Source organism: Pinus tabuliformis, chromosome Q (assembly GCF_031772625.1).
Source record: "Pinus tabuliformis cultivar Carrire ecotype Pingquan chromosome Q, CPIR1, whole genome shotgun sequence".
Classification (NCBI taxonomy): Eukaryota; Viridiplantae; Streptophyta; class Pinopsida; order Pinales; family Pinaceae; genus Pinus; species Pinus tabuliformis.
Genome location: NC_142296.1, coordinates 453,424,364 through 453,447,826, shown reverse-complemented (window position 1 = coordinate 453,447,826; position 23,463 = coordinate 453,424,364). Strand labels below are relative to the sequence as shown.

General features: G+C 38.6%; 1 protein-coding gene and 1 pseudogene across 2 annotated transcripts; one reads left to right on the top strand and one right to left on the bottom strand.

Moving 5' to 3' along the window:
* Nucleotides 1–1,038: 1,038 nt before the first annotated feature.
* On the bottom strand, nt 1,039–21,910 carry LOC149220159 (uncharacterized). Of its 2 annotated transcripts, none has more exons than XM_089384683.1 (2): nt 21,030–21,910; nt 1,039–1,300 (listed from the first exon to the last, which is right to left on the bottom strand). In XM_089384683.1, the coding sequence occupies exons 1-2, from the start codon at nt 21,866–21,868 to the stop codon at nt 1,282–1,284; spliced, it is 858 nt and encodes a 285-aa protein (XP_089240809.1). In that variant the 5' UTR covers nt 21,869–21,910; the 3' UTR covers nt 1,039–1,281. The 2 variants fall into 2 exon arrangements, with proteins under 2 accessions (XP_089240809.1, XP_089240810.1); XM_089384684.1 differs by lacking the exon at nt 1,039–1,300 and adding an exon at nt 20,592–20,908 and having other exon boundaries at nt 21,030–21,909.
* Nucleotides 21,876–23,463, top strand: LOC149220158 (SWI/SNF complex component SNF12 homolog pseudogene; annotated as a pseudogene).

Genomic DNA, 23,463 nt, shown 5'->3' with positions numbered 1-23,463 from the left:
GAGACAGTGGATCCAAGCATACTGTTAATTAATGAGAAACAATTGGTGACCAGGGATGCACAATTTAGGAAGCAGGGGCAATCAGATAAGACCAAGGTTGCGGCAAAAGATTTGAAGGTAATTAATTTTCCTTCAACAACCCAAAATTTATTCAATTTTGAAGATGAAATGTTTAGTGAACAGGTGCCAATAGAAAGTGAAAAACAAATAGAGTTTTCATTAGCAAAAATGGCTATGACAGAGGAGATTTGAATTAATGAGCAGCAGAACAATGGGCAGGAGAAGTTTGGAAATAGTGTTGCAAATGACAAAGGAATAGAGTAACTTGAGGACGAAGCCAGCATGAGACAACAAAGCCTCCATGAGTGGTTCAGGAAACTCATGTACCATGTCAAGCTAAAAGGAGGAAAGCTCAAGTACAACCAATGAACCTACGCTAGAAAGAATGGATGAAATGATTGCTTAAATGGGGAAACCGCCCAAGGAAGAAACCTTGGGTACATTGTTACAGAAAAACAGTGGAAGGGGATCTCATGGACAAGAGTCCATGAGCAATTTGAAGTCTGAGTGTCTGATGCAAGAGCATCATGAAAACTTTTTATTTCCTATGTAATTTCTAGAAAGTCTAAGTTTGTTGAGTGAATAGTGAGGTGTGTTTCATTAAATGGCCTATTAGCCAAATGTAGCTTGCAATTATCCGGAGGTTGGAAGTTACCTGTTGTATTAATTATAAGGATTTCTTTTCTATTTTTTATTAGATCCTACTTTTGTGGATCTGAAACGAAATATTGTTGCAGCCACATTAATAAAAGACTGTCTGCATAAAGCAGAGCATATGTGTGTGAAAAATGGCTAACTAATGCAAAATTTGGCCAATCGAGGAAGAATTAGACTAAATAAGTATGTATGTACACTTTATGAATGGAGGAGTTTTTGTGCTCACAATTTGTGTGTGTATGTGTGCATATTGTAGAACTCATTAAGTATGAATTAAGAATCTCTGCATTAACTAGAAAAGGACATACCCTACCTCTATATTGCGTGAAATGATGTGCAGAGACTTAATCTTTGTGTTTGTTGAGCAACAAGGTAAATACAGCTCAATATTACTTGAATAGATCTAGTCTTTGAACGTAGTGGAAGAAGGAAAGTGCTCCAACGAAAAGGAAGAAATTAAATTTCCATTCTTTGAGCCAAATTCCAATCGCCAAAGAGTAAATAGCGTTGAAGATAAATGGAAAACGTGATTCTTGTAGGAATACTCGATGGCTTCAGTTCATTTCACCTATGAATTCGATCCCTGGAAAAGTAAATATGTTTCAAATCAAATGATATTGTTTAATCACTCTCGGGTAATAGAAATTGCTCTTCAATTGAATAATAGTGTAAATACAAGATGAAATAGAATTTTGGTATAAATTGTGAGAAGGAAACCAGGCCTTGACCAAAACGAAGTCAACTTGTAAATTTTGGAATTGTCGATTTGTATTCAGTAAGGGGGTCGATTTATTGAAATTTCTCTATATTGAGCAATCTAAATTAAATTTTGGGTATTGACTGATTGATCAAGTTGGGTCCAAATCTGAGGAGTGAAATCGTTTTCTTTATTGAAGCAAGAGTAAGAATATTGGGTTGTTGATTGTATAATCTGAATGGTTGGAAGTTATATTTGTTGAAAAAAATGTAACTTGTATCAGTCTTCATAATTGTATTTAAGTCATGATGTAATGTATTTGTCAAAAAGAAAGAAAAATAAATTTTACTGTAAAAGAAAAATTATTTAGGCATGGGTTTATGCTTTATTATTTTTGTTTCTAAGTCTAGGTTCCATTGAAGGCTTCTAGGATTGAGTCATGAGTCATTGTCCATGTCATCATGTTATAAACCCTCTTGGGCTCATTGTATCAAAGAAAGAAAAACATTTTTATGTATTTTTCGTCATTTTCTCCACCTCCATCAAGTCGGCCTACCCTCTGTTCATGTCTGCCTAAAATAGGACACTCAAACTACTATTTATACCCATGCATTCGACCCAATTTGGAGGGAGTGAAAGCAAGCTTCGATTTGCAATTACCTAGCGAAGGAAAGGAATGCGATGGAGCCTAAAGCTGAAGGAAGGTTCTATCGAAAGAGAGGGGATTCTTGTCTAATCACAAGAACACTGAAATTCTTCTTTTTTGCTACACATGTGAAGATACACATTTGTTGCAGGACCGAGGGTACAGATTTGTTATAGGGCCAAAGGTACAAACCAGCTGCAGGGCCGAAAGTACAGGACTACAAAAAGGGTCGAGACCCTAGTTCACACTTGATCATGAAGAAGCTGATAGATGTTGACTTATGAAAAAATGAGACACAAGTTGACTTGTCTTCATGGGAGGGTGGCTTGATGGATGGAGAAAATTTTTGGTCTTGGTCAAAGGGCCTTGGTTGTCTCATTTGATTTGGTTCTTGAAGAAGAGAAGATATTTTTGGGTTTTCCCCTAAAGGAAGGGTTTTAACCTGACTGAGAGCCTACATCTTGTGTCCTTGACCTTCACGCATGATCCAAAATGGATTTTGGATAGACTCCTAAGTCTAAGTGTTCCTCAGAGAAGAAAAATGAAAGTCTAAGGAAGTTCCTAGAATTAGGTCCATCGCAGAGATCGTCTCATTCTGAATCTACTGCAACTTGAATGCACAAAAATGGACTTAGGATGCAAAAGTTATGGCAGAAAGAAGATGCCCTTTGTTCTTTGGAAAAAAAAGGCAAATCTTCAAAAAAATGGCCTAAAAGGCTTTATGAAGAAAAATCGCATCGGAGGAGGTCCAAGGCAGATTTAAGCGGAGAGGGGAAGCACCCACGATTATCGATCCCCGACATATCGGATCGGAGGCGGGAATATGCATATAACATAAGGAAAGGACCGGGCCGATGCGATATTGTGATCACCGATATCGGCGAATCACAATCGACGATGGCATGAGGCTTAAGGCGGGAACCCGAGTCTCTGCGATATGCGATTGCGATTAATCACATCGCATTATCGCATTGGAGCTATTCAAAGGAGCGGGGCTAATACCATATGCGATGCGATATAGCCGGACCCGATAAAAGTATGAACGATATTTGATATATTTTGAACCTGGAAAATAGGGTTTTCCTTTGTATTTGGGTTTTTCGTTAAATAAACGAAATGCGAAGGAAAAGCGTCGATGCAATAAAACCGGACCCGAAAGGGTTTATGAATGTATATGTATAACATTTCAAGTCCACCATAAAGCCCTTTTACGATATTTTCAGTGTTTAATGTATTTTTTTAATACAAAGGAAACAAGCGGGATTTCGGGCGGCTTGTAGGCGTTAAGTGGTTTTGGTCGGGCTCTGCCCAAGCCCGTACACTGGCTGCCACATGGCCAGGCCCTGGAGAGAGAAAACCACCCTTTTCAGGCAGTTAACCCCCGTACGAATGAGCAATCTGAAATGGATCTCAGTCGTTGGATCTAGATCTCTCAGATCAACGGTGGAGATGTGATAAGCAATTAAAAGGCGGACCCGATAGAAGTATAGGGCAGAATTATGGATATTGGAAGTCCGATGAATAGTGTTTTGGCAGATTTTTCCCGTGTTTGAATGTATTCCTCTGTGTAAACAGAAAATGCTGTTTCTGGGGATTTCAAAGGCCCGATGACCCATTCCGTTACAGAACAGGTGGCCACCATACCTTGGGACATTAGCAATGAATGTTAAACGCTCTAGAAGGAAGATGAAGGGACAGCAACCGGGAGCCAGAGAGCACGAGAGCCGAAACGAACAGACAAGCGCCGATAGGCTTAAAAATCGTTCAATGACAGAGACAAAGGGGTTGCTGAGTCTGAGAGCACGATGGGGAGGCATAAGCAGGCAACACAAAGAGCTGAACGGGCAAGAAAGCCTGAGAGTGTGATTGAAAAGCAGCAAAGCTGCAACAAGGTCGTTGGAAGGTTGTCGAGGATCGCTTGGAGGTCAAGTGGATCACAGAGACACGCAGAGGCCGTTGTATTTTTAGCATTTAAAAAAAAATATTATAGGGTTAGTCCCTACACTATGGTTGTCATGAATATGGGCACTACAAGAGAGATTGTCCAAAGATCAAGAAGTACAACAAAAAAAGAGGAAGAGAAGAAGCCCATATCACTGAAGAAGTGGAAGAAGTTGAAAAGAAGAAATCCAAGAAGGAGGAAGTAAAAGATCTCTACTATGATTGAGATAGTCTTCCTCACCTAGTTCTTTTCAAGTTTTTGTTTCAAGTTTTCTGTTGTAAAGTATAACTATCATGGTAGGAATCATTAGAAGCATGATAGGATGCATCATGTTAGGAGATGGCATCATAGAAGCATACGATTGAAAGCAAGAGCTCGTGACATCATCATAAAGAAGCATGAAAGATAGCTGAAATAGAAGTCTATGGTTGTCACCTATAGAAGGATGTAGCTCTTGGTAACCTCATTAGAAGCATAAGTAGTACTTATGGGAAAAAGAAAGTCATCTAGTATAGAGCTCATCATACATCATTCAAAAAGGAGCATTTGCAAGATGAGGATGATCAAGATCCTCATTGGAATCTTCATTGGAAGGTTCACCTACTGGAAGAAGCAAGTGTCTCGCTAAGAATTCCACCTTGTATGGGATTCATGGAATGATGGTATGATGTCAAAAGAAGTGAAGCAGGTCAAGGTGATTGAAGTTCTTTCAATCAAGGAAGTCTAGATGACCAAAAGGAAGAGATGAGGTATGTATGCTTGTATTTGATAAAATTGAGTCATGTCAAAAAGTTGCAGATAGCATGGATAATGTTCTACCTCATGAGCATGATCAAGAGAAAGGGATCTCCTCCTTTGGAAGGATGTATAAAGGCATGTTTCACATATCAACTAGATGAAATCAACATAATAAGTCCTCATATGGAATATGAGGTGGTTGATAAAAATGAAAGAACTATGAATGGAAGTTCCTGAGAAGCAATATGTGAAGAAAGTAAGGAGAGATCATGAAAAATGCAACCATTGTCACATAGAAAAGGAAATCAACATCTGATAACTAGAAGAATTGACCGTGACATCTCCAGGGAAAAGGTATGAAGACTCCGAAGAAGTCTGGAAAGGAAGATGACCCTTGACATTAATATATTTTTGGAGATGTGTCAATATGAATGCAGGATGTTGATACAACAAGCAGATGTCATGATGTAAGACCATCAAAAAGGTAATTTGATATTCATATTTTTTAACATTATTTGGATGGGCTAATGTAGGGCTACCAAAGGAAGAGTTGTAGATGTCATCTACAATTGGTACTCATGTGGTGGGATGATAAGATCCTGAAGAAAACATGATGTGGAGAAGGTAGTTGTATGAAGGAAAGCCAGATATGGATTAATGAATCACTTTCCGATGAAAGAAAGGATGACATGACTGACATGATTCATTAATGAAAGTGATGGATGGTTGATGCCCTACGAAGAAGTCCCAAAAGATGTAGGCTCCATAACAAATAAGAAATTCATGACATCGAAAGAGGGAGTCCTACAAGCAGTTGGTTGTCGCATGATATCCACCTAGAGAGTTGCCAGAAGCAAGTCCTTGGTTAAGGGAGGGTTTGGTCAAGTCCCTAGTTAAGAGGGAGCTCGGGTACATTCCTTTTATAGGAATGGGTGCATTCCTTCATTGTAATGGGTATATCCTCCCTAGTTGGGAGGGAAAAGTAGACACATCATTCTTGTCTTCACTTGGGAAGAAAGAATGGAGGATTGGGTAAGCATCTAGCATCTGATACCCTTTGAGGATGTGGTAGGGCATCCAAGAAAAGAGTAGTCGTAGAAGACCGATATTCTTTGAGCACTGGGAATCCAAGATAAGAATAGTCCTAGCGGAACATACTCTGAGAAAACCCGGGTGGGGTACGTTCCAAGAGAGACAATGATGCGGGTGTCTATAAAGCATTGGTCTCGCCAACATTGTGCTCTAATCTTGAGGAGAGATAGAGTTGTTAGTCAAGGCCTTGCTATGTGACAATGTTGGAAGATATGATGTTATACAGATGGGTTACCAATCCGACTCTTCTTATGAGAATTCTTCAGATTGAGAATGTCCAAGTACCTTGTATGGATTATGAATACCTCCGTAGTTAAGAGGGAGTGTTGAAATATGTAACTGGGTTAGGCCTTCATAATGGCATATGTAATTGTGATTTATGTATTTAATGAAAAGAGAAAAATAAATTTATTATTTGTGTTCTTGAGGCATGGGTTTCATGCTCAAGGGAAATTTATTTTTAGGTCAAGCACCCATTGAGAGCTTCTAGGTTTGTCATAAAGTCAATTGAGTCATTGTCATGTATTGGAGACCCATTTGGGCATATTGCATATTGTAAAGAAAATTTTATTAAGTCAAAATAGAGTCAAAAGACCCTCCAAGACGTTGTCATGGCACAAAGATCAAGCTGACCTACATGAAGGGACAAGTCGGCCTCACGATAGCAATTTGTACCCCTCACAAGCCTATAAATAAGAAGGAATTCAACCTCGTTTGTACACTCACTCAAGCAAGTTCGATCTCCTCAAGATAGAAGCTAGAAAAGGACGAAAAAGAAGAAGATAGGATCGAAGTTTTTGGGCCTCCCTCTCTCTTTCATTAGGGTTTCTATAGTTTCTGGGCTAGACGGAATTCTGAAGTTGCATCGAAGTTGTGAAGCTGCAAGGTCAAAGCTATGAGGTTGCAAGGTCGAAGCTATGAGGTTGCCTCTAGATCGAAGTTGTGAAGTTGCTAGGTCAAAGTTCTTGAAGTTGCAAGGTCGAAGTTGTTGAAGTTGCATCAAGGTCGAAGCTGTGAAGCTGCTAGGTCGAGGTTGTTGACGCTGCACGTCGAAGTTGCAAAAATTGTTGTTGGGGTCGAAGTTGTTGGAGAAGTTGTTGGAAGGTCGAAGTTTGTTGCTGGAAGCTGTGTAAGGAAAGCTCATCAAAAAGGAAGGATGACTTGGTCTTGGAGGATCTTGGTCAAGGGTCATAAGTCTTGGAATTCGTAAATTGAAGTTCTATAAGAAGAGAAGGATTCTGGTGGTTTTTCCTCTCAGTTGGAGAGGTGTTGGCCCTGGTTGATCACCTATATCTTGTGTGTTATTGTCTCATTGTTCTTTATGATTTGGTAGTTGTTTGATGATAGAGACCACTAATTATAATAAAAGAAGGAAGAAGTTAATCAAGTAAAGTAAAAATACATCACAAGCAGTTATCGAAGTAAGAGAAATTACCAACACTTGTTACCCCCTAGATTTCTCAACACAATCTTCTCTCAAAGAAAGACCTCACAAACCTCAGATAGTCGAGCTGAGCAGGAGCAGAAGAATGGGACGATTTTTGTCTTTGTTTGTGGTTTGGTTTGGCAGAGGTAAATTGGAGGAGAAATAGTCAAGTTTTGAGAGCCTAAAAACTAGAGTAGAAGCCGAGTTTTGTACCTCTCTTCTAAAGTAATGGAAAATATTCCAAGGCCAAGTTTTAGACCATTGTTATCTCTGTTCCTTGAGTGACAATTGGGCCGAAAATCTAAAGATACCTTGTGCAGGATCGAGACAAAACAGGGTTGGTTGTAGGGCTCTAGCACTTGGAATAAATATGAGTTAGTAGGCCGAGTATATCCTTGGGAAGAGCGGGTGAAACGTGGAGGAAAAGAAGGTTTTGTTTGACGTGTTAGGGTAGCCACAATTTGAGGTTCGGACCAATGGTATCACAGAATTTCAGAGAGGGCCGAAAGTCTATAGGAAGGCAAAAAATAGGGTTGCAAGGGTTCAAAGTCTATGAAGGAGGATTACTAGGTTGGAGGTCCTAGTCTAGGACAGAATTGAAGGTCATCTTGAGGTTGTTAGAGGGCAGCAAGTAGGTGATCTTGGAAGCCCTAATTGTAGACCTATCGAGGACTATAGGTCTACTAGGAGAGGCTAGGATTTGAGTTTCAGGATCTAATCTTTGAAGAACATTTGGCCAAAGTCTAGAAGATTGGTTTTGAGCAAAGGAAAGAAGATTCTCACAGTCTACAAGGGACAAAACTTCCATGTAATTGCAGGTTATAGGAATGGCCTATTTTGGAGGTTGAATTGCCTAGTAAAACTAGGTCACTTCTCTTTGTGGCAACTACACAGGAAGAAGATCCTTGGGTGAGGGTTTTTTGTTTTGCTTTACAAGTACAAAGAAGCCCTAGAGAGGGTTGAATTGTGTAGACTTAGATCTGAAATGGTTTAGAAGGTTGACTTGGTTCACTATTGTGTGGTTAGATTTGTGAAAACTCAAAGGACAGTGAAGCGGTGGACATTCACTATCAAGTGGGCTGTGTTTGGAAGATCTTGTGATAGAAATCTTGGATCTATCGAAAGGAAGTTTGATTGGTGCCCTAAGGATTGTCAATTTGAAGCAACAATAGAACAGTTAGAGGGCTAAGGACAATCATCTAAGAAGTAGCTAAAAGATTGACAAGAAAGATTATTTGAAGACCCTGAGAGTTGGCTATTTTGGAAAGATGATAATAGCAACTAGAGGGCAAAATTATTTGTGTCTATGAAGTTGTGTTGACTGATAGAAACTAATTGGAAAGGTCATCCAAGCTGTGTTCAAGGTTGACTCACTGTAATGAAGTTGTGTTAATTGGTTAACCGTGTACTGCAATAGTCAGTGAGTTGAAGGAACTGTGTAATGGACTATCTTCAAAGCATGAGACAGTGCAGGAAGTATTGTTGGACATAGTTCAGAATGCAGTTGGTGAAGACCTCAAGTACAGGATCATGGACTGTTAGGAGGGAGAATTGGAGCCCTAGTTCAAGAAGTTGCAAGATGAGCAAACTCAGTGATAAGAGGGTTAGTTGAGAAAGTTACAACTATAACTGGTACCTAATGTAAGGGAAGTATGAGTACTTCCGACACAAGTTGAGGCTTGTTGATGAATTCTCCCTGTTTGAGAGAGAGTGAGCATGGATTTCTCCTCTCAATTTGAGAGGGAGTAAGATTGGACTAGGTCTCCTTGTGTCATGTACTGGGCCAGGACTAACCACTGCAAGTCTAGTGCATGCATCATCGATAGGGAGAATGGATTGAATAAAGCATGGTTCTCCTTACGTCAAGTACTGTGACGGATTAAGAATGATATCCTAAGTCAAGTGCATAGGCATGGATAAGAAGAACGATGGATTGGATAAGCATCTTGGACAGACATTATTGAGTCATGTACTGTGATAGATTAGGGTGGAGATCCTAAGTCAAGTACATGGACTCGGATAAATAATGGTCTGATGGACAGACATTTCCTTGAGGGAAATGGTCCAGTAGAGGAAATACTCTGGGTAAGTATGTAAATCAATGTGGCAGTGTGGTGTCCCATGGAATGCCTCCCAGCATTGTGCTCTGATCTTGTGAAAAGATATAGTGTACCTGTCAAGGCCTTGGTAATGTGACAATATTGGCTATGATGATAAGTGATGCTTATCAATTTGGATCCCTTCTTATGAGAATATTTCAAATTGAGACAGACTTGTTGAGTCATTATGGATAACTCCCTAGTTAAGAGGGAGTGTTAGAGAATGTAACTAGATTCGGTCTTCATGATGATTTTTGTAATCATGATATTGTATATTTTATATTTTATATAAAAGAGAAAAAGAATTTTATTTATTCCAGCATGGGTTTCATGCTCAAAATCTAGGTCAAAGCATGTTCTTCATGCTTATAGGGCTTGTTGAGTCAAAGAAGAATTGTTGTCATAGTCCCATTTGGACTCTTTGTAACAAAAGAAAATTATCATTTTTGAGTCAAGAAATGTAATTTTGTCCTCCAAACACATGTCGGCCCTACCATGATAAGTCGGCCCTGGTGGAGCACCTTTTCAATCTCCTAGATCACTATATATAGGGCAGACTTCGTCCTCATTCGGAAAAAGTGACAAGAAAGTTTGATCTATCCATAAGACAAGAAGAATAACATAGCGAAGGCCTAGGAAAGCAGAGAAACTCAAGGAAGAAGACGGAGACTTGATTATTGACCTATTTTGCTCACATGTGGGAAAAGGCCAGGGTTTTTGCAATTGTTGCAGGACCGAAGATTGCGAGTCGAGTTGCAGACTTGAAGTTGCAGGACCGAAAATTTTGACTTGTTGCAGATTGACCATCTTTGACTTGGTGAACTTTGAATTGATTGAAGAAATCTTTTGGAGGGTTGACTTGGTGCTTGGAGGAGGTCTTGGTCTTTAGGTCTTGGAGGTCTCATTTTGATCAGATTCTATACGAAGAAGATTGTGCGAGTTTTCCCCAGTTGTGGGGTTTTGCCCTGGCTTGGAGCCTATATTTTGTGTTCTTTGTGTCTCTATGATCTTCGTGTTTAGTAATTGCTTATTAAAAAAGTAAAATTAAAAATAAGAACCAACAAACATCACAAATAATTATCAAGTAAAGGGGAATCAACATAATATTACAAATACCTTGATTTTCCAACAAAAACCTCTCTTGCCTCCCAATTTGACAAACAACAATGTTGAGTGGTCTTATGCCTACAATGAGAAGAATCATTATATCAATCCAATTGATTTGTGGATTAAAGAAGCTTGTAGTGACACAAGTGAACCTTGGTACTTCTTTGATTTTCTTCCACATGATGATCATCCCACAGCAGGCATTGCTCAAGCCCTAAACAAGGTTTCAACATATACCTTCTGCAAGTTTGATATTTCACTATTTTGGTTAACAACCAAGAACAAAGGTAAAATCAATGGTAATGATAAATTTACTTGTTGGTTACATTGTTCTATGACTTCACCTAACATACTTCAACTTTCTTAGATTTGAGTAGGATAGGATGAAGCTCCTTAGCATGAGCATTAGATTAGTTTAGACGTTTTGTTTTTATTCATTGAATTTCCCTCTAGCATAGTTTTAATTTTTTGCTTGTGTGATTTCATGATGTGATGTTATGTATTTTTCCTTATGTCATTTATATTAGTTATGAATTTTTGTTTTAGTAGTTGCTATTTCATTTTGATTTTTTCCCATCATAGGATGGGATAGAACTTCGATCCAACTCTCTCCCAGGGTTTTATGCCCATTTTTTAAGCTTGTTTGAAGTGACAAGTGGAAGATTCTGGCGTTCTCACATCCTCTTGAGTAGAGCATGTGTCCCACAGTTGAAGCCAATTGTTACCCCTCCTACAACAAGGGTACACATATTTTTGCAACACATTTCACACCACTATAAGCCCAAGGTCCCAAGGTAAAGCCTTGTAACAACCATGTGTGGCCTTGTATTAGGTGTCCTAGAACTTGTGTTTCGTCAACTATGGCCATTCCTTTTGGGTTCATCTCTGGTTCTTTCATCCTGTATAGGATTGGAGGGATTTGGACGAGCTTACTTGAGGACTTATGGTTTCAACGGAGCCTACTTATGTCAAGGTGATCACTAATGTATAGGCCAACCCAACCTACATCAGGGTGCACCTATCTTACCACATGGTTATATGTCTATTTAGTTTGTATGTGGCCTTTGACCTTGGTGTTGTATCCCTCAGATAGTTCTCATACATAGCAGTGTCACAAAGTCAACTTTTGACATATCCCAAGGCAATTCACATTTCCCAATGCAAGTGGTCCCAAAAGTAAAAAGGTCAACTTGGTCCCAAATTGTTCAATTTGATAAGAGGATGACATGCCATGTAGAATTTTTCCAGATAGTGAAGACATTGTCAAGTTACAGCTAGTCAAAGTTGGTCAACAAGTACTACAAGTTTCTAGGTAGCAGATCAGGGGTAGTATTGGGCAGTTATTGGCATGCATTATGTCAAAAGTGATCTACAAGAGGAGGAAGAAAACCCGAGTCTTGAATTTATAGATTCCTCATGGTGATACAAATTCACCACTTGGGAGTGATGATGTGGCAATGATTGGAGTGACGTGGCAGCATAGTAGACTTTGGGAGCCAATGGAACTCATTGCAGGTTAAATCAAGGCAAATAGTAGTCAAAATGGGCAAAATTAGGCCAGATTACAGCGAACCCAGGTTACAAAATGGTCAAATTCATCAAGGCATAGGAGATCAAGGAAAAAGGTGGCCAAGTCGAGTTTACCATCCAATAAAATTCAAATTAATTAGTTGCTTGAGTGGATAAGGTAGCCATTAGAGAGTCAAGATGGAACATTGGGGTATCTTTGGATCATTCTTCAACTTCTAGGCCACAAGCAAAGGGAACAGTGGTCCTCCAAGGGAATCTTGAACTAATTCAACCCCTTAGTGGACAAGCTTATGATGTAATGTAATATTTTATTAAAAATTGTTGAAAATAGTAGCAAGAAAGGTCCTTCTTTGACTTGTGCCTTAGTCAAAGAGACCACAACCACGTTTTCCTTAACATGCGCAAGTTACTAAAAGTTAGGGCAGATAATGAAGCAGCTTGACTAATGTGCTGGAGTGGGAGGCTCAATTTGTTGTCTCCTAGTGCAAGTTAGTTTTGGAAAATTGACATGCGAAGAGTCTCAGTTCTAATTTGAGACTAGATGAGTTGCAAGATTCAGTTTCACTCAGTTAACTAATCAATCACTAGCTCGACTTCCAAAAAAATAAAACTTGCCAGATTTAGCCTATTCGAAAAGCTTATAAGGAGGATGAAGGCACAGAATTGATCAGTTGCTTTGTGAGCACGAGTTGGTGAGACAAAGCAATAGAGAGCATAGGTTTGTGTGTGAGAGCTTGTGAGAGGAAAAGTGTGCAAGAGAAGTTTGTGCGCAGATTTGAGGAGGAATTTCCCTTGGGATTTGCACAAGGATTTAGGGAGAATCCCCTATAAAATAGGAGCAGCCTATGCACATAGAAATAGGGATTTATGCACAAGGAAATAGGCCTCAGAGGTGCACAAGGATTTGGGGAGGCAGGATCAGGGTACTTGCAGGTGTTTCAAGCCTAGTTCAGGCAGGGAAAACCATTGTGTTTTCTATTGAGAAAATATTGTATTGTAAGAGATCTATTGTTCATTCTTCTATCAATAAAATTCTCAAGAAATTGAAGGGTTTTCCCAGTTGGGTTCCCTAGAAAATTTTGTGTCTTGTTTATTCTGTGACTGTGTTTATTTATGTTCCTATTCCGCTGCAAATAAGTAGAGAAATTTTGTGTCTTAATGAAAAGAAACTAGCTTTCAGATTGTTCATTAGAGCAGTTGCAGAATTTCATGGATTTTCTACAAAAATACTAAGCCTTCAACATTTGGATGACTAGTAAAAAATATTTTCTGGAGGAATCAACTAGCCATTATCTAGCTATTAGAAAAAATTTATAGAAGGCTAGCCTCCCTCTAGAGAAGGGTCGTTGTTGTTTTGTGAGATTATATGTAATAATAAAAAAACTCATTTTGCAAACCTATGTATTTTTTACATTGTGTAGGTTGGATTTTACTATCTTGCTTTTTCTTCGCTAATTGTGGTAACCGAGCTTAAATCTAAAATAATTTATTAAGTAAGATTATATAACAGTTGGAGGATCGATCCACTGAGGGGCTATATAGCCACATGGAAGAGATAAACTAGGGTACTAGTCCGCTTTATTTCCTTGTTGCAGGCGGTTCACTCAGAGAAAGGCTGGACCATTCCAATAGGGAGCTTCAACCAAGACAAGAGATTGTATTTCACTGCGTAGTCAAACCAAAGTTCAGGGAATGCCACGGTAGGGATCGCTCCCAGCTGGATCTAAAAGGTGGAAAAAAAATTAAGTCAAACATGAGGGTGACTTCTCTTTAGAGACCAATCTCACTTCCCTGATCAAGTGCAAGGCTGACTTAGAGACACGTTTGTTACAGAACCCGGTTTATGAGGTAAATTTGTTGTGGCACGAGGTAATAATAAATAAAGTTACAACAACTAATTTATATATTTTAAAACCAAAATATTTTATTTTTGTTTTAGTTTAAGAAAATTATCTAGCTGATTTTCAAAATTACATCATAACAAAACTAGTCTATTTACCTTGGAGTTGTTCAGAATAAAGTTATATCATAACCAAGGTTTAATACATTGGTTTTTGAGTTATCATTGCATATACTTTACACTTTGTATCAAGTTTTATCCTGCAGATCTGCATTTTTCCCTGTTGTTATACAGCAGATCTACAATATTTTAAAGGTTCCAGCACCCTACAAATAAGTAATTTCATTTGGGATTGCATATATTGGCTCTATGCTGAAATATTTTGTTTATCTTGTTGTTATAGAGCCAAATAATAAGTCTTTCCAGTTTTTCCTTAATTAAATTTTTTGCTGGAATTTTTTTAAGCATAGTACCCAGTCAGATTTGATCCCAGGACTTCAAACATTCAATTTACAGCTTGCTGGGAATTGCAATATGCTGCTGTCAAAAGGATTGAGAGTGATGTATCAATGTCAATCTAACACCTCATAGCCTTCCCACCCCTAGATTTTTTACCTAGAGTGCTAAGGCACTAATTGGGTGCTCTTTTCAATGGGATTTGGTCGCTGCCCCTGGTATTTTTCTACAGATTTTACAATTTGCAATCACGGGGAAGCAAGTAAATTAACACTAGAACTCCTCCAACCAGTGATCCAATTGAGAAAATAACTTTAGATCTGGTTAGAATATTTTTTATATACTCATTTTAACTATTCATGTGCTATATCTTGTGCGTGTATCATCTTGCTGGTTTTGAGTTTCTGTTGTAGATTTACATATAGAAATCCAGTAGAACAACCTATAATTAACTCCTCCACCTCATCCTTTGACCCCAAACAAAGGCATTAGTCTTCACTTGGTTGAGATACTAACTGGCAATCCTCCCTTAGCCTTTTCAGAAGAAATTGGGCTTAAAGAGTGGGGCTTTAGGCCGAGGCGATAATGGGCCCTTACCTTGTGCATGCCCATCTTAGCAAGTTGCACAAACCTTTGCAACCCTACTAATCCGATCAATAACATGGACCACTAGCTATTTTGGGATGGTGGTTGTGGAGCACTTTCCCATGTCAAAACTATTTTATCGTATTTGCATGCATGCATCTTGGGGGGCCAATACTGAGGCATTAATTTACTATTTGATGGAGTATTGACATGGTCAACTACTTATTACTGTTTGACTTATCATGTAGTTAGCAACTATTGTATTTTATTGTAAGAGAAATTAACTCCTCACTATATGAAGAGGAGCTTCTCTCCATTTCAAGTGTAATTGGCAATTGGAAAATTTTGGAGGGAGTGTAGTGATTGAAGAACAGAGCTGGGAGATGATGGTGTTAGGATCCCTTGTGTAGCAAATTTGAAGATTAATGAAAAAATGAGATATTGCTATTTTGGAGTATGGTTATTTTCTATGATATCATTTGTTGTAAATCTGTTGTAGAAACTTTTTGTTTCTTTCTAACATCAAGTCCTAGTTATGGCCCATGGGAGCACTAGTTATCTAGGAATAAGCAATGTGAGGAGGTTATCCCTCTTGTTTTATTTGATGTCTTATCTCTGCTCTGTTTCCTTTCTTTTATAATATCTAATTGTTGAGTGGATAGTAATCCAGCCAGTAAAACAACACCTTTATGTTAATTTGATGTGTGGCAAAGTGGGCACTCAAAAATTAATTTCCACATCATAATTTCCACTAAGCACCTCAAGGTTTAAGTTAACTAACAAGTTCACTTTTCCTTAGTTAAAAACTAATTGATGAAGATTTCAAACTAGATCTTTCATCTAAGTGGGTGGAAGGTGTCAAATTAGTCTTTCTATGTCATAGCCTACCTCAAAATGGTTGACGGTGATAAAATAGTCCACTCATTTTGCGATGTCTCATGATTCCATTAGCCATTAGATTGATAGGCATTGGTCTCCCATCATTTCATTCCCCTGTTTTTCATAATTCTTCCTCTCCCACCTTTCCCGTTTCCACTTCACTTCCACATACTACAATTGCTTTGTTTTATCGAGGCTTAATCTTTATTTTCACCTTCAGCCTCCACTCCATAGCCTTGATAAACCTATGCCTTCCATTGGAGAAGACAACCAAAAGAGAGAGGAAAAGCTACTAAGTTGACAATCCGTAGCCTTCTTAGTTGCACAAGCCTAGCCTGCTCATGCTTGGGACTTTACATAATTTGGGCGTACTAGATTTTGTTGTAATAAATCCAAAATGAATCGCTAAATTATTTGTCATCTATTTTGGTACTTTGTGGCATGTAATATTAGAACTAGAGCTAGATGAGGATTTGAAACGTTGACCAATTTTGGAGATGAACACTGTGGTAAATTCTTCAAGAAACCTGCAATCAAACCATTCATCCCACAGGAACCTTAAATATATTAGCCATAGCCTTGTCAAGAGTCAAGACTATCTTAGGGGCAAATCTTGTTTTGGTGATTTGAGGTCCCAAAACTTTTGGAGCCGATTTCAAGCATTAAACATTTGCTTTTTGGGTCAATGTTTTGACAAAAGAACTTCCCAAACCCCCACTGCTACTAAACTCATCGAAGTTTTCCAAAAATCCAAAGAGTACCTCAATTAAAGTTTCTATGAGGAAGCAATGCCACCTACAAGTTACTATTCTTGATCACCACAATTCCAAATGAATATCACATCAATGCTCATCAATCACACATGTAGACTCTCAAGAAGATTCTAGATTGTCCAAAACCTAAACCCTAATCAAGAGTTAGAGCATGTAAAATCCCTAACCCTTAAACAACTATTAGGACATGTTAAAAAATGATGTGCAAGGAAAGGAATGGATTTTGTTCCTATTGTAATTATTTACTATTCCATAGCTAAGCAATGTAAAGAAGTAGGATTTTTAAATACATGAAGACTTTGTGGCAGCCATTCATGGGCCACACTATCTACTATAACACCATAATGAGCCCATCTTTCATTGTACCTTGCATTAGATATCTGAGAAGAAAGGAGCAAGTGATGGTCCTGATTTTGTTGTTGGTCCTGATTTTCTTGTTGGGTTTTCCTACATTGGATTTTCTAGTGTACATCTTGTGTTCATCGTGTTGATGGTATGCTTATTTTACCATTGCAACTTCTATCTTATATTCTTAGTTCATTTCAATATTTTGAGTGGTATGCTTACAATATAATATTTTAGTCATACACTTAACACTACATAATACAGGATAATATCTCATGACATTTTTCAATAGCATTTTAGATTTGCTGTGACAAACTGTCCAATGGATATCACTTGTTAGAGCAAGTTACTAAAATTATGAGGTAGTCATGGTGGTTTACAGATCACTTGTTAGAGCAGCTTACTGAAGTAATGAAATAACCTTACCTGTGGCATGTTCTGATCTGTTCATGTATCTGGTCATGAATCGACTTGATACATATCAGCGAAGAAATGCTCATAGGAAGAGGAGACATATTGGGCAAGTTGTGTCATTGTGTAGCTCTATATATTGAGCTGCGAGCATAAGATTCGTAATGAGAAATGGAAAAGACTGTAAGCTTGAAATTCGAGTTTAATTTGTTATTATTCTTCCTTCAGTGAATTTTCTCTGCTCCACTGATCCTATTTGAACAAGGCAAACAAACTACTGATATTATTATACAAAAGATAAGAATTTAAAAAGTGCCCTACATATGCTCATGGCATTTGAGTATTGACTTTTATAAGTTATCCATGATTTAAACAAAGTAAAACTTTTGCACCTATCCTTGTTCCTTTGTAAGCCTGGGAGCAATGCATAAAAGTTGATAAGGATAATGGAGATATGTACCGTCATAGCATAAAAGGGCAAGGGTGCACAGAAAAGAAAGGCACAGATATTAAGACAACGTCACTTGGTTCAGCAAGTTCCAATAAGGTGTAATATAAAACAATTAGTGGTATCTATACGGAACTCAGGGGTCTTATTTATAGAAATTAGCAATATTTATATATGGAACTCTGAGAACTTACTTATAGAAAAGCTGATCCATCAAGGGACCACCTTATAATATATAATATTTAAATAATAACAAAACGTTAACTATTCTAATCAGCCTTCTTCAAACCTCCACGTGAAATTCATTAAATAAAATAGCTAACTATGCATTCAAGGGGTTATTTTCCTGTGGTTATATCACAAATGGCTATTCTATAGCTATATAGTATTAGGGGGTCTTGTTTATATAAAAGCTGGTCCATCACCAAGTCATCCTATAATAAAATAATGACAAAATCTTAACTGCTCTAATCATCCTTCTTCAAACCTCCATGTGATATCAAATAAGTTAAATAGCTAACTATCCTTATCCAGTGGTCATCGCAATAACTACAAAATTATTGCAAACAACAAACTTTCTGCTATAAAGAACTTTTTTTTTTCCATGGTTCAAAAGTATTACTATAGTTGATGCAGGAGCATTCAACCCAAGAGAAAATCATTGTAATTAAGTAGACGTAGGGGGTCATGTATTTTTAGGAAGTTGGATTCCTAAGTGATAAATTGATGTAATATTAGGCTTTTGAGTGCATAAAATAGTCATTAATTAGATAATGTGAAATGTTTGTAAATGCTCTTAAATAAATGAGAACATGAGTGGGCAATAATGACAAAAGAGTCTAAAGTCAATTAGAACTCTTTAAGCAGTTCCATGATTTTCCATGATTTTGGAACTAAGGAGAGCTCTTAGGAATTAAATGGAGATTAGAAGTGGATGTAGAGGATAGAGGATTTAGGACTCGGTTTAGTAGATTTAGGAGTCGAACCAGAATTAGTTCAACGAACCTTTCTGGTATAAATGTAAGCCTACGGGCAGAGCTCAAGAGGAGGCCACGATTTTGAAGAACAGGCCTGTGAGAGATAGAGGTCTCATTCTGTAATCATTGTTGATATTTATTAATACAATCAACTTAATTTCAAGTTGGAATGCGTGTTTCGAGTGTTGAATTGTAGGTGAATTCGTAGGTTCTGTAACAAGGGTTGCAGGCAGAGTTCTGCAGAACACGCAGAGGAAGAAAATGATACAGAGATTTGTAATGGATCATTGAATCCATTCGAAGGATCTAAGAGGACAGTGATCAAAGGAGCATACGAAGTTAAGCCAAGAGGAAGAGTGCGCAGCGAAATAGCAGAGGACGAGAATCTTTGAAGAAAACTGAACCGCAAAGGAAAATTGAAGAAATAGCGTAAAAACGCAAGTGGAAGGAAGATTAGTGAAGTGAAGAAAGAATGAACAGCAACTATTAGATCTTATAGATCAATGGCCAGGATCCAATCGCCAAGGAGATGGAGAAAGATCGCATCGGCGAACTTTAACAAAGGAACGCGGTTTTGTAATAGTGAAAGTGGATTTTGGGCAGCCTCAAAATCGTAAGTGGTATTGAGTGCGACGCACCCAATTCCACTGAGTGTGTGCCACGTAGCAGCGAAGCGGAGTGGAGAAACCACTTCATCGGGCGATTAAATCCCATGGGTATTATCAACCCAAAGCCAAATGTGAACTGTCGGATCTACAAAGTAAAGATCAACGGCGGAGATTAAAAGGTAGGTTGTCCGATCGGGGATCGACGTATGGAAGAGACTTGCGATAATACGAAGGGCCGATGGATGAGCGGACCCGACGTTACTTAGAGCTACACTATATAAACTTTGAAGTCCACCTTATATGGTTCGGGGCGGAAGTTTAATGTATTTCCTTTGTATTATGTTAAAGTGTTGCGCCGAGTGTTTAAAGGCTTCCGATAGTCGCATATCGGAATCGGAGGATGATGAGATATACATGTGTTAAAGAACAACAGAGGAGTCGATAGCCGATAAGCGGAGATCAGAGATCGGACTTATCGAAGTTCGGAGGTGAGTGTTCTGGAAAGGAAAGCGAAAGACGGACTTGACAATAACTATAGATGCGGGCTTATGATATTTGAAGTCCGACTCTGTGTTCCGACGGGTTTTCCCTTTGTTTGGGTATGTTTCCTTTGTAAACGGGATAGTAAGAATTAAGCGCCAATAGTGTATTCCGGGAAGTAATATAATCGCATATTAGTAAAGCGGAAGAATGGGTATTAAGGTGAACCGCGGAGTAGCCAATTGCAATCAACGATAAAGGTGGAACCTCGAGAAGTGTGCAAAGACCGTACTAAAGGCGGAAATGTATGTTTTGTGAGTATTTTCCTTTGTAAATGGTTTTATAAGGAAAAAGCGCCGAATAAAGGTTTTATGTGTAAATATATATATTAACCAATGTATTTAAGAGGGAAAGGTTGATATATATGCGGCTTATGGGTTTTATAAAGGACTGAAGAGGGTTTTAATTCCCGATAGAAGGAATTAGAAGGAAGGCTTTAATAAAGTCTTATATGAAGGTTACTAAGGGTTAAATAGTCCCGATAGGAGATTTAAGCGGGGTGATTGAGTTCCGATACAAAGGAACCGATGATAAAAAGGCCTTAATCATTTATGGTTTGAAGATTTGACTCCTTTGAGAGTTAATTACCTGGGACAGTTGTGTTTATGTATGTTTATGCACACTGTGGGTATGTGCGGGGTATCCCTGCAACATTAGTGCATTCAAGAGGCTATTTTTCCACGGTTGTACTACAAATGACTATACTTCCATTGATTGTGAATGTAACGTGAAATAGTAAACTGGCGAAAACAAGATACATGGCTTTGATTGATGTAATGGAATCTCTTTCGACGAATAAAAGCACCGCAATATAAACCTGAGTGTATTAGAACCCTGGACAACTTTCTTCAAGTTTTTAATCTTCTTGAAAATGGCATAGGAGGTCCTAAAATTCCTTACAAGTTACATCAGCATAGTTCAAGGACATGAAAGGTCTTATCTAATTATGATGTCATGTCAAGATGGACAGACTTACCACTGTGAATTTCAAATAACTTTATGGCATCAGGACTGCACTTCACATACTTGTCAAGGAAGTTTTGATTGCTTAGCTGAAAGACAGAAGCTAGATTAGGAGGACGTTTGAAAGGTTGCATTGCACTTTTAGACTTGAGGACTCGGAGACGAAGCTTGAGCCTACCCTCTACACTGTAAAAGAGAAGCACGGGATACCTCAAAATAATATTCGCTGGAAGCTGAGCAGTGTGAATCAAGAAGTCCATGTTCTCCCCCATCTTATCCATCGTAATTTCCAGTACCGCTGGAAACCTCCTAACGAGCCCCTTGATCTCATCCTCGTGGAGGCCAAAACTTGCCAAGTACTTCAATTTCATTTCCCAGATTTCAGGCCCGTCCCTGCAAAGCAAAATCCTGGATGCCCTTCCCAAATCCGTGCAGACGGTGTCAATTGATCCGAACAGGTTTTGAAGATACTGGATATTGGGATTCAGAGTTTTGTTTATATTGCAGCCGAGTAACCTGGGTCCTTTTGATATGATGTTTCCCAAGTCCTTTCCAGTAATGCCCAATTTTTGAAAGAGGTCAATCTTGGGCTTCAGCTGTCGGTCAGTTTTGAGAACGAGGACAACTGGGTTTCTGGTAATGGTCTTACTTACCTGCTCTTCTGTGAATCCTGAATCTCTCAATAACTGAACAGCTTCTCGGGCTATGTCAATGGATGCGTTAGCTAACAACTTCGTTTTTCTGGTCATAGCTGACAGATCAGATTGGCACAACCCACATTCTTTGAGTAAGAATTCTGAAATCTTTGGCTGTAGTTTGCTTGTAGCTGTGGGCGTGTCATTATTAGCAGCATCAGAGATAAAAAGCTGTGATAGTTTGAAGAAAGTAATGTGTGGAAATGTTGGAGCAGACAAGCGGGGAAGATGAGGAGATATAAGTGATGAAAGCAAATGCTTAGAAGACAACATGGCCATTGGATTGAATCGCAGATGTGTGCGAAGAGTGAAAATCCAATCGAAGAACAAAGACACCACCCACGCTTTAAACATTGACAGTATGTTAGGGTTTAATAGGTGAGGGTTGAACGCAGTTGTCTATAACGCTACTTTTTGAAAGCTTTTCCGGCGAGTTTTTCCGGTCGAAATCCGGCAGGAATTTATTGGAATCGCAAGTTTGATAGCTAGTTTCTGCACAATGAAAACGTTCCAGGGGTTTTTCAGTGTGCTGAATCCAAATATGCAGTTACGAAACCATTTTAACTGCAACAAATCAAGATTTAACCTCAATTTCTTCCACCGGATTCCGTCACCGAAATCTCCAAAAAGTCGCATTATAGACAACTCCGTTTCAATGTTTTATTTTTATTTTTTACAAAAACCATTTATCTCTTTATATTTTAATATTTCGCTTAATATCTTCGTTGTGTTTATCAAAGTTGATCTGATTAACATTATGAACCATTATATTAATACATTTTTTGGACCGAAAATAACAAGATATCTTCATTGTTTTTATCAAAGTTGATCCGATTAGCATTATGAACAATTACATTAATACATTTTTTGGATCGAAAATAACGAGTGTTTGGTTTTGCATTATATTTAGGCCGATAGGCCTTCCTTTGAAAGGGACTTTCGTCGTCTTTTTGTCTCTACAGTTGACACGTGTCGACACGTGTCGTCCATATTCAGCGGCAAACAGTTTTCGTATCAAGCCTCTTTTTAATATTTTTCAGCGGGCATTCAGCATCTCCTTCAATTACTTGTCATGGTCTCAACCGAGAACCTTTGAAGCTTGCGCGAGTTCTATTGCCCGGGTCTCGCAAAACCTCAACGGAAAACTGTTATGCCAACTCCTTTCTCCATAATGATGGCGGTCTCGAATCTTCACCCACTACATGAAGCCGGAGTAGCAAAGAATTCACTGCATCTATTCGATTGGAAATGAATTATGTTCTGGAGAAATTCAAGCTCTCGCCTTCCTTGACTGAACTTCTCGGCATTGAGGTGGATACAAGACCGAGAATCATTGCTGCACTTTGGCAGTATGTGAAAGCTAAGAAGCTTCAACATCCTTCTGATCCATCGGTCATTAACTGTGACCCACCATTGCAGAGGATTTTCGGGGGCGAGAAGATTAAGTTTTCTTTTATATCCCAGAAGCTTTTTCAGCATCTCTATCCTCTGCAGCCCATCCACTTAGAGCACAAGATAAGATTGTCAGGAAATAGTCCTGTTGGCCATGCTTGATATGATGTTTTAGTGGATGTTCCTTTCCCATTGCAGAAGGAAATGAGTGCGTTTTTGGCTAATATTGAGAAGCACAAGGACATTGATGCCTGCGATGAAGCAATTTGTGGAGCAATTAAAAAGATTCATGAGCATCGTCGCAGAAGAGCATTTTATCTGGGCTTTAGTCAATCTCCTGTGGAGTTTATAAATGCGTTGATAGCCTCACAGAGCAGGGATTTAAAGCTTGTTGCCGGGGAAGCAAGCTGGAATGTTGAGAAGGAGGGCAGGTCTGACTTCTACAATCAACCATGGGTTGAAGATGCAATCATTCGTTATCTCAACCGCAAGCCAGGAGCAGGGAATGAACCTCCTGGAACTACGTAAGAGCTTGATTCTTGAGATTAGAAAGGGGA

Bases quoted from the DNA above. Each gene is read 5' to 3' on its own strand.
- LOC149220159 (XM_089384683.1), bottom strand. From the start codon at position 21,868: ATGTTTAAAGCGTGGGTGGTGTCTTTGTTCTTCGATTGGATTTTCACT.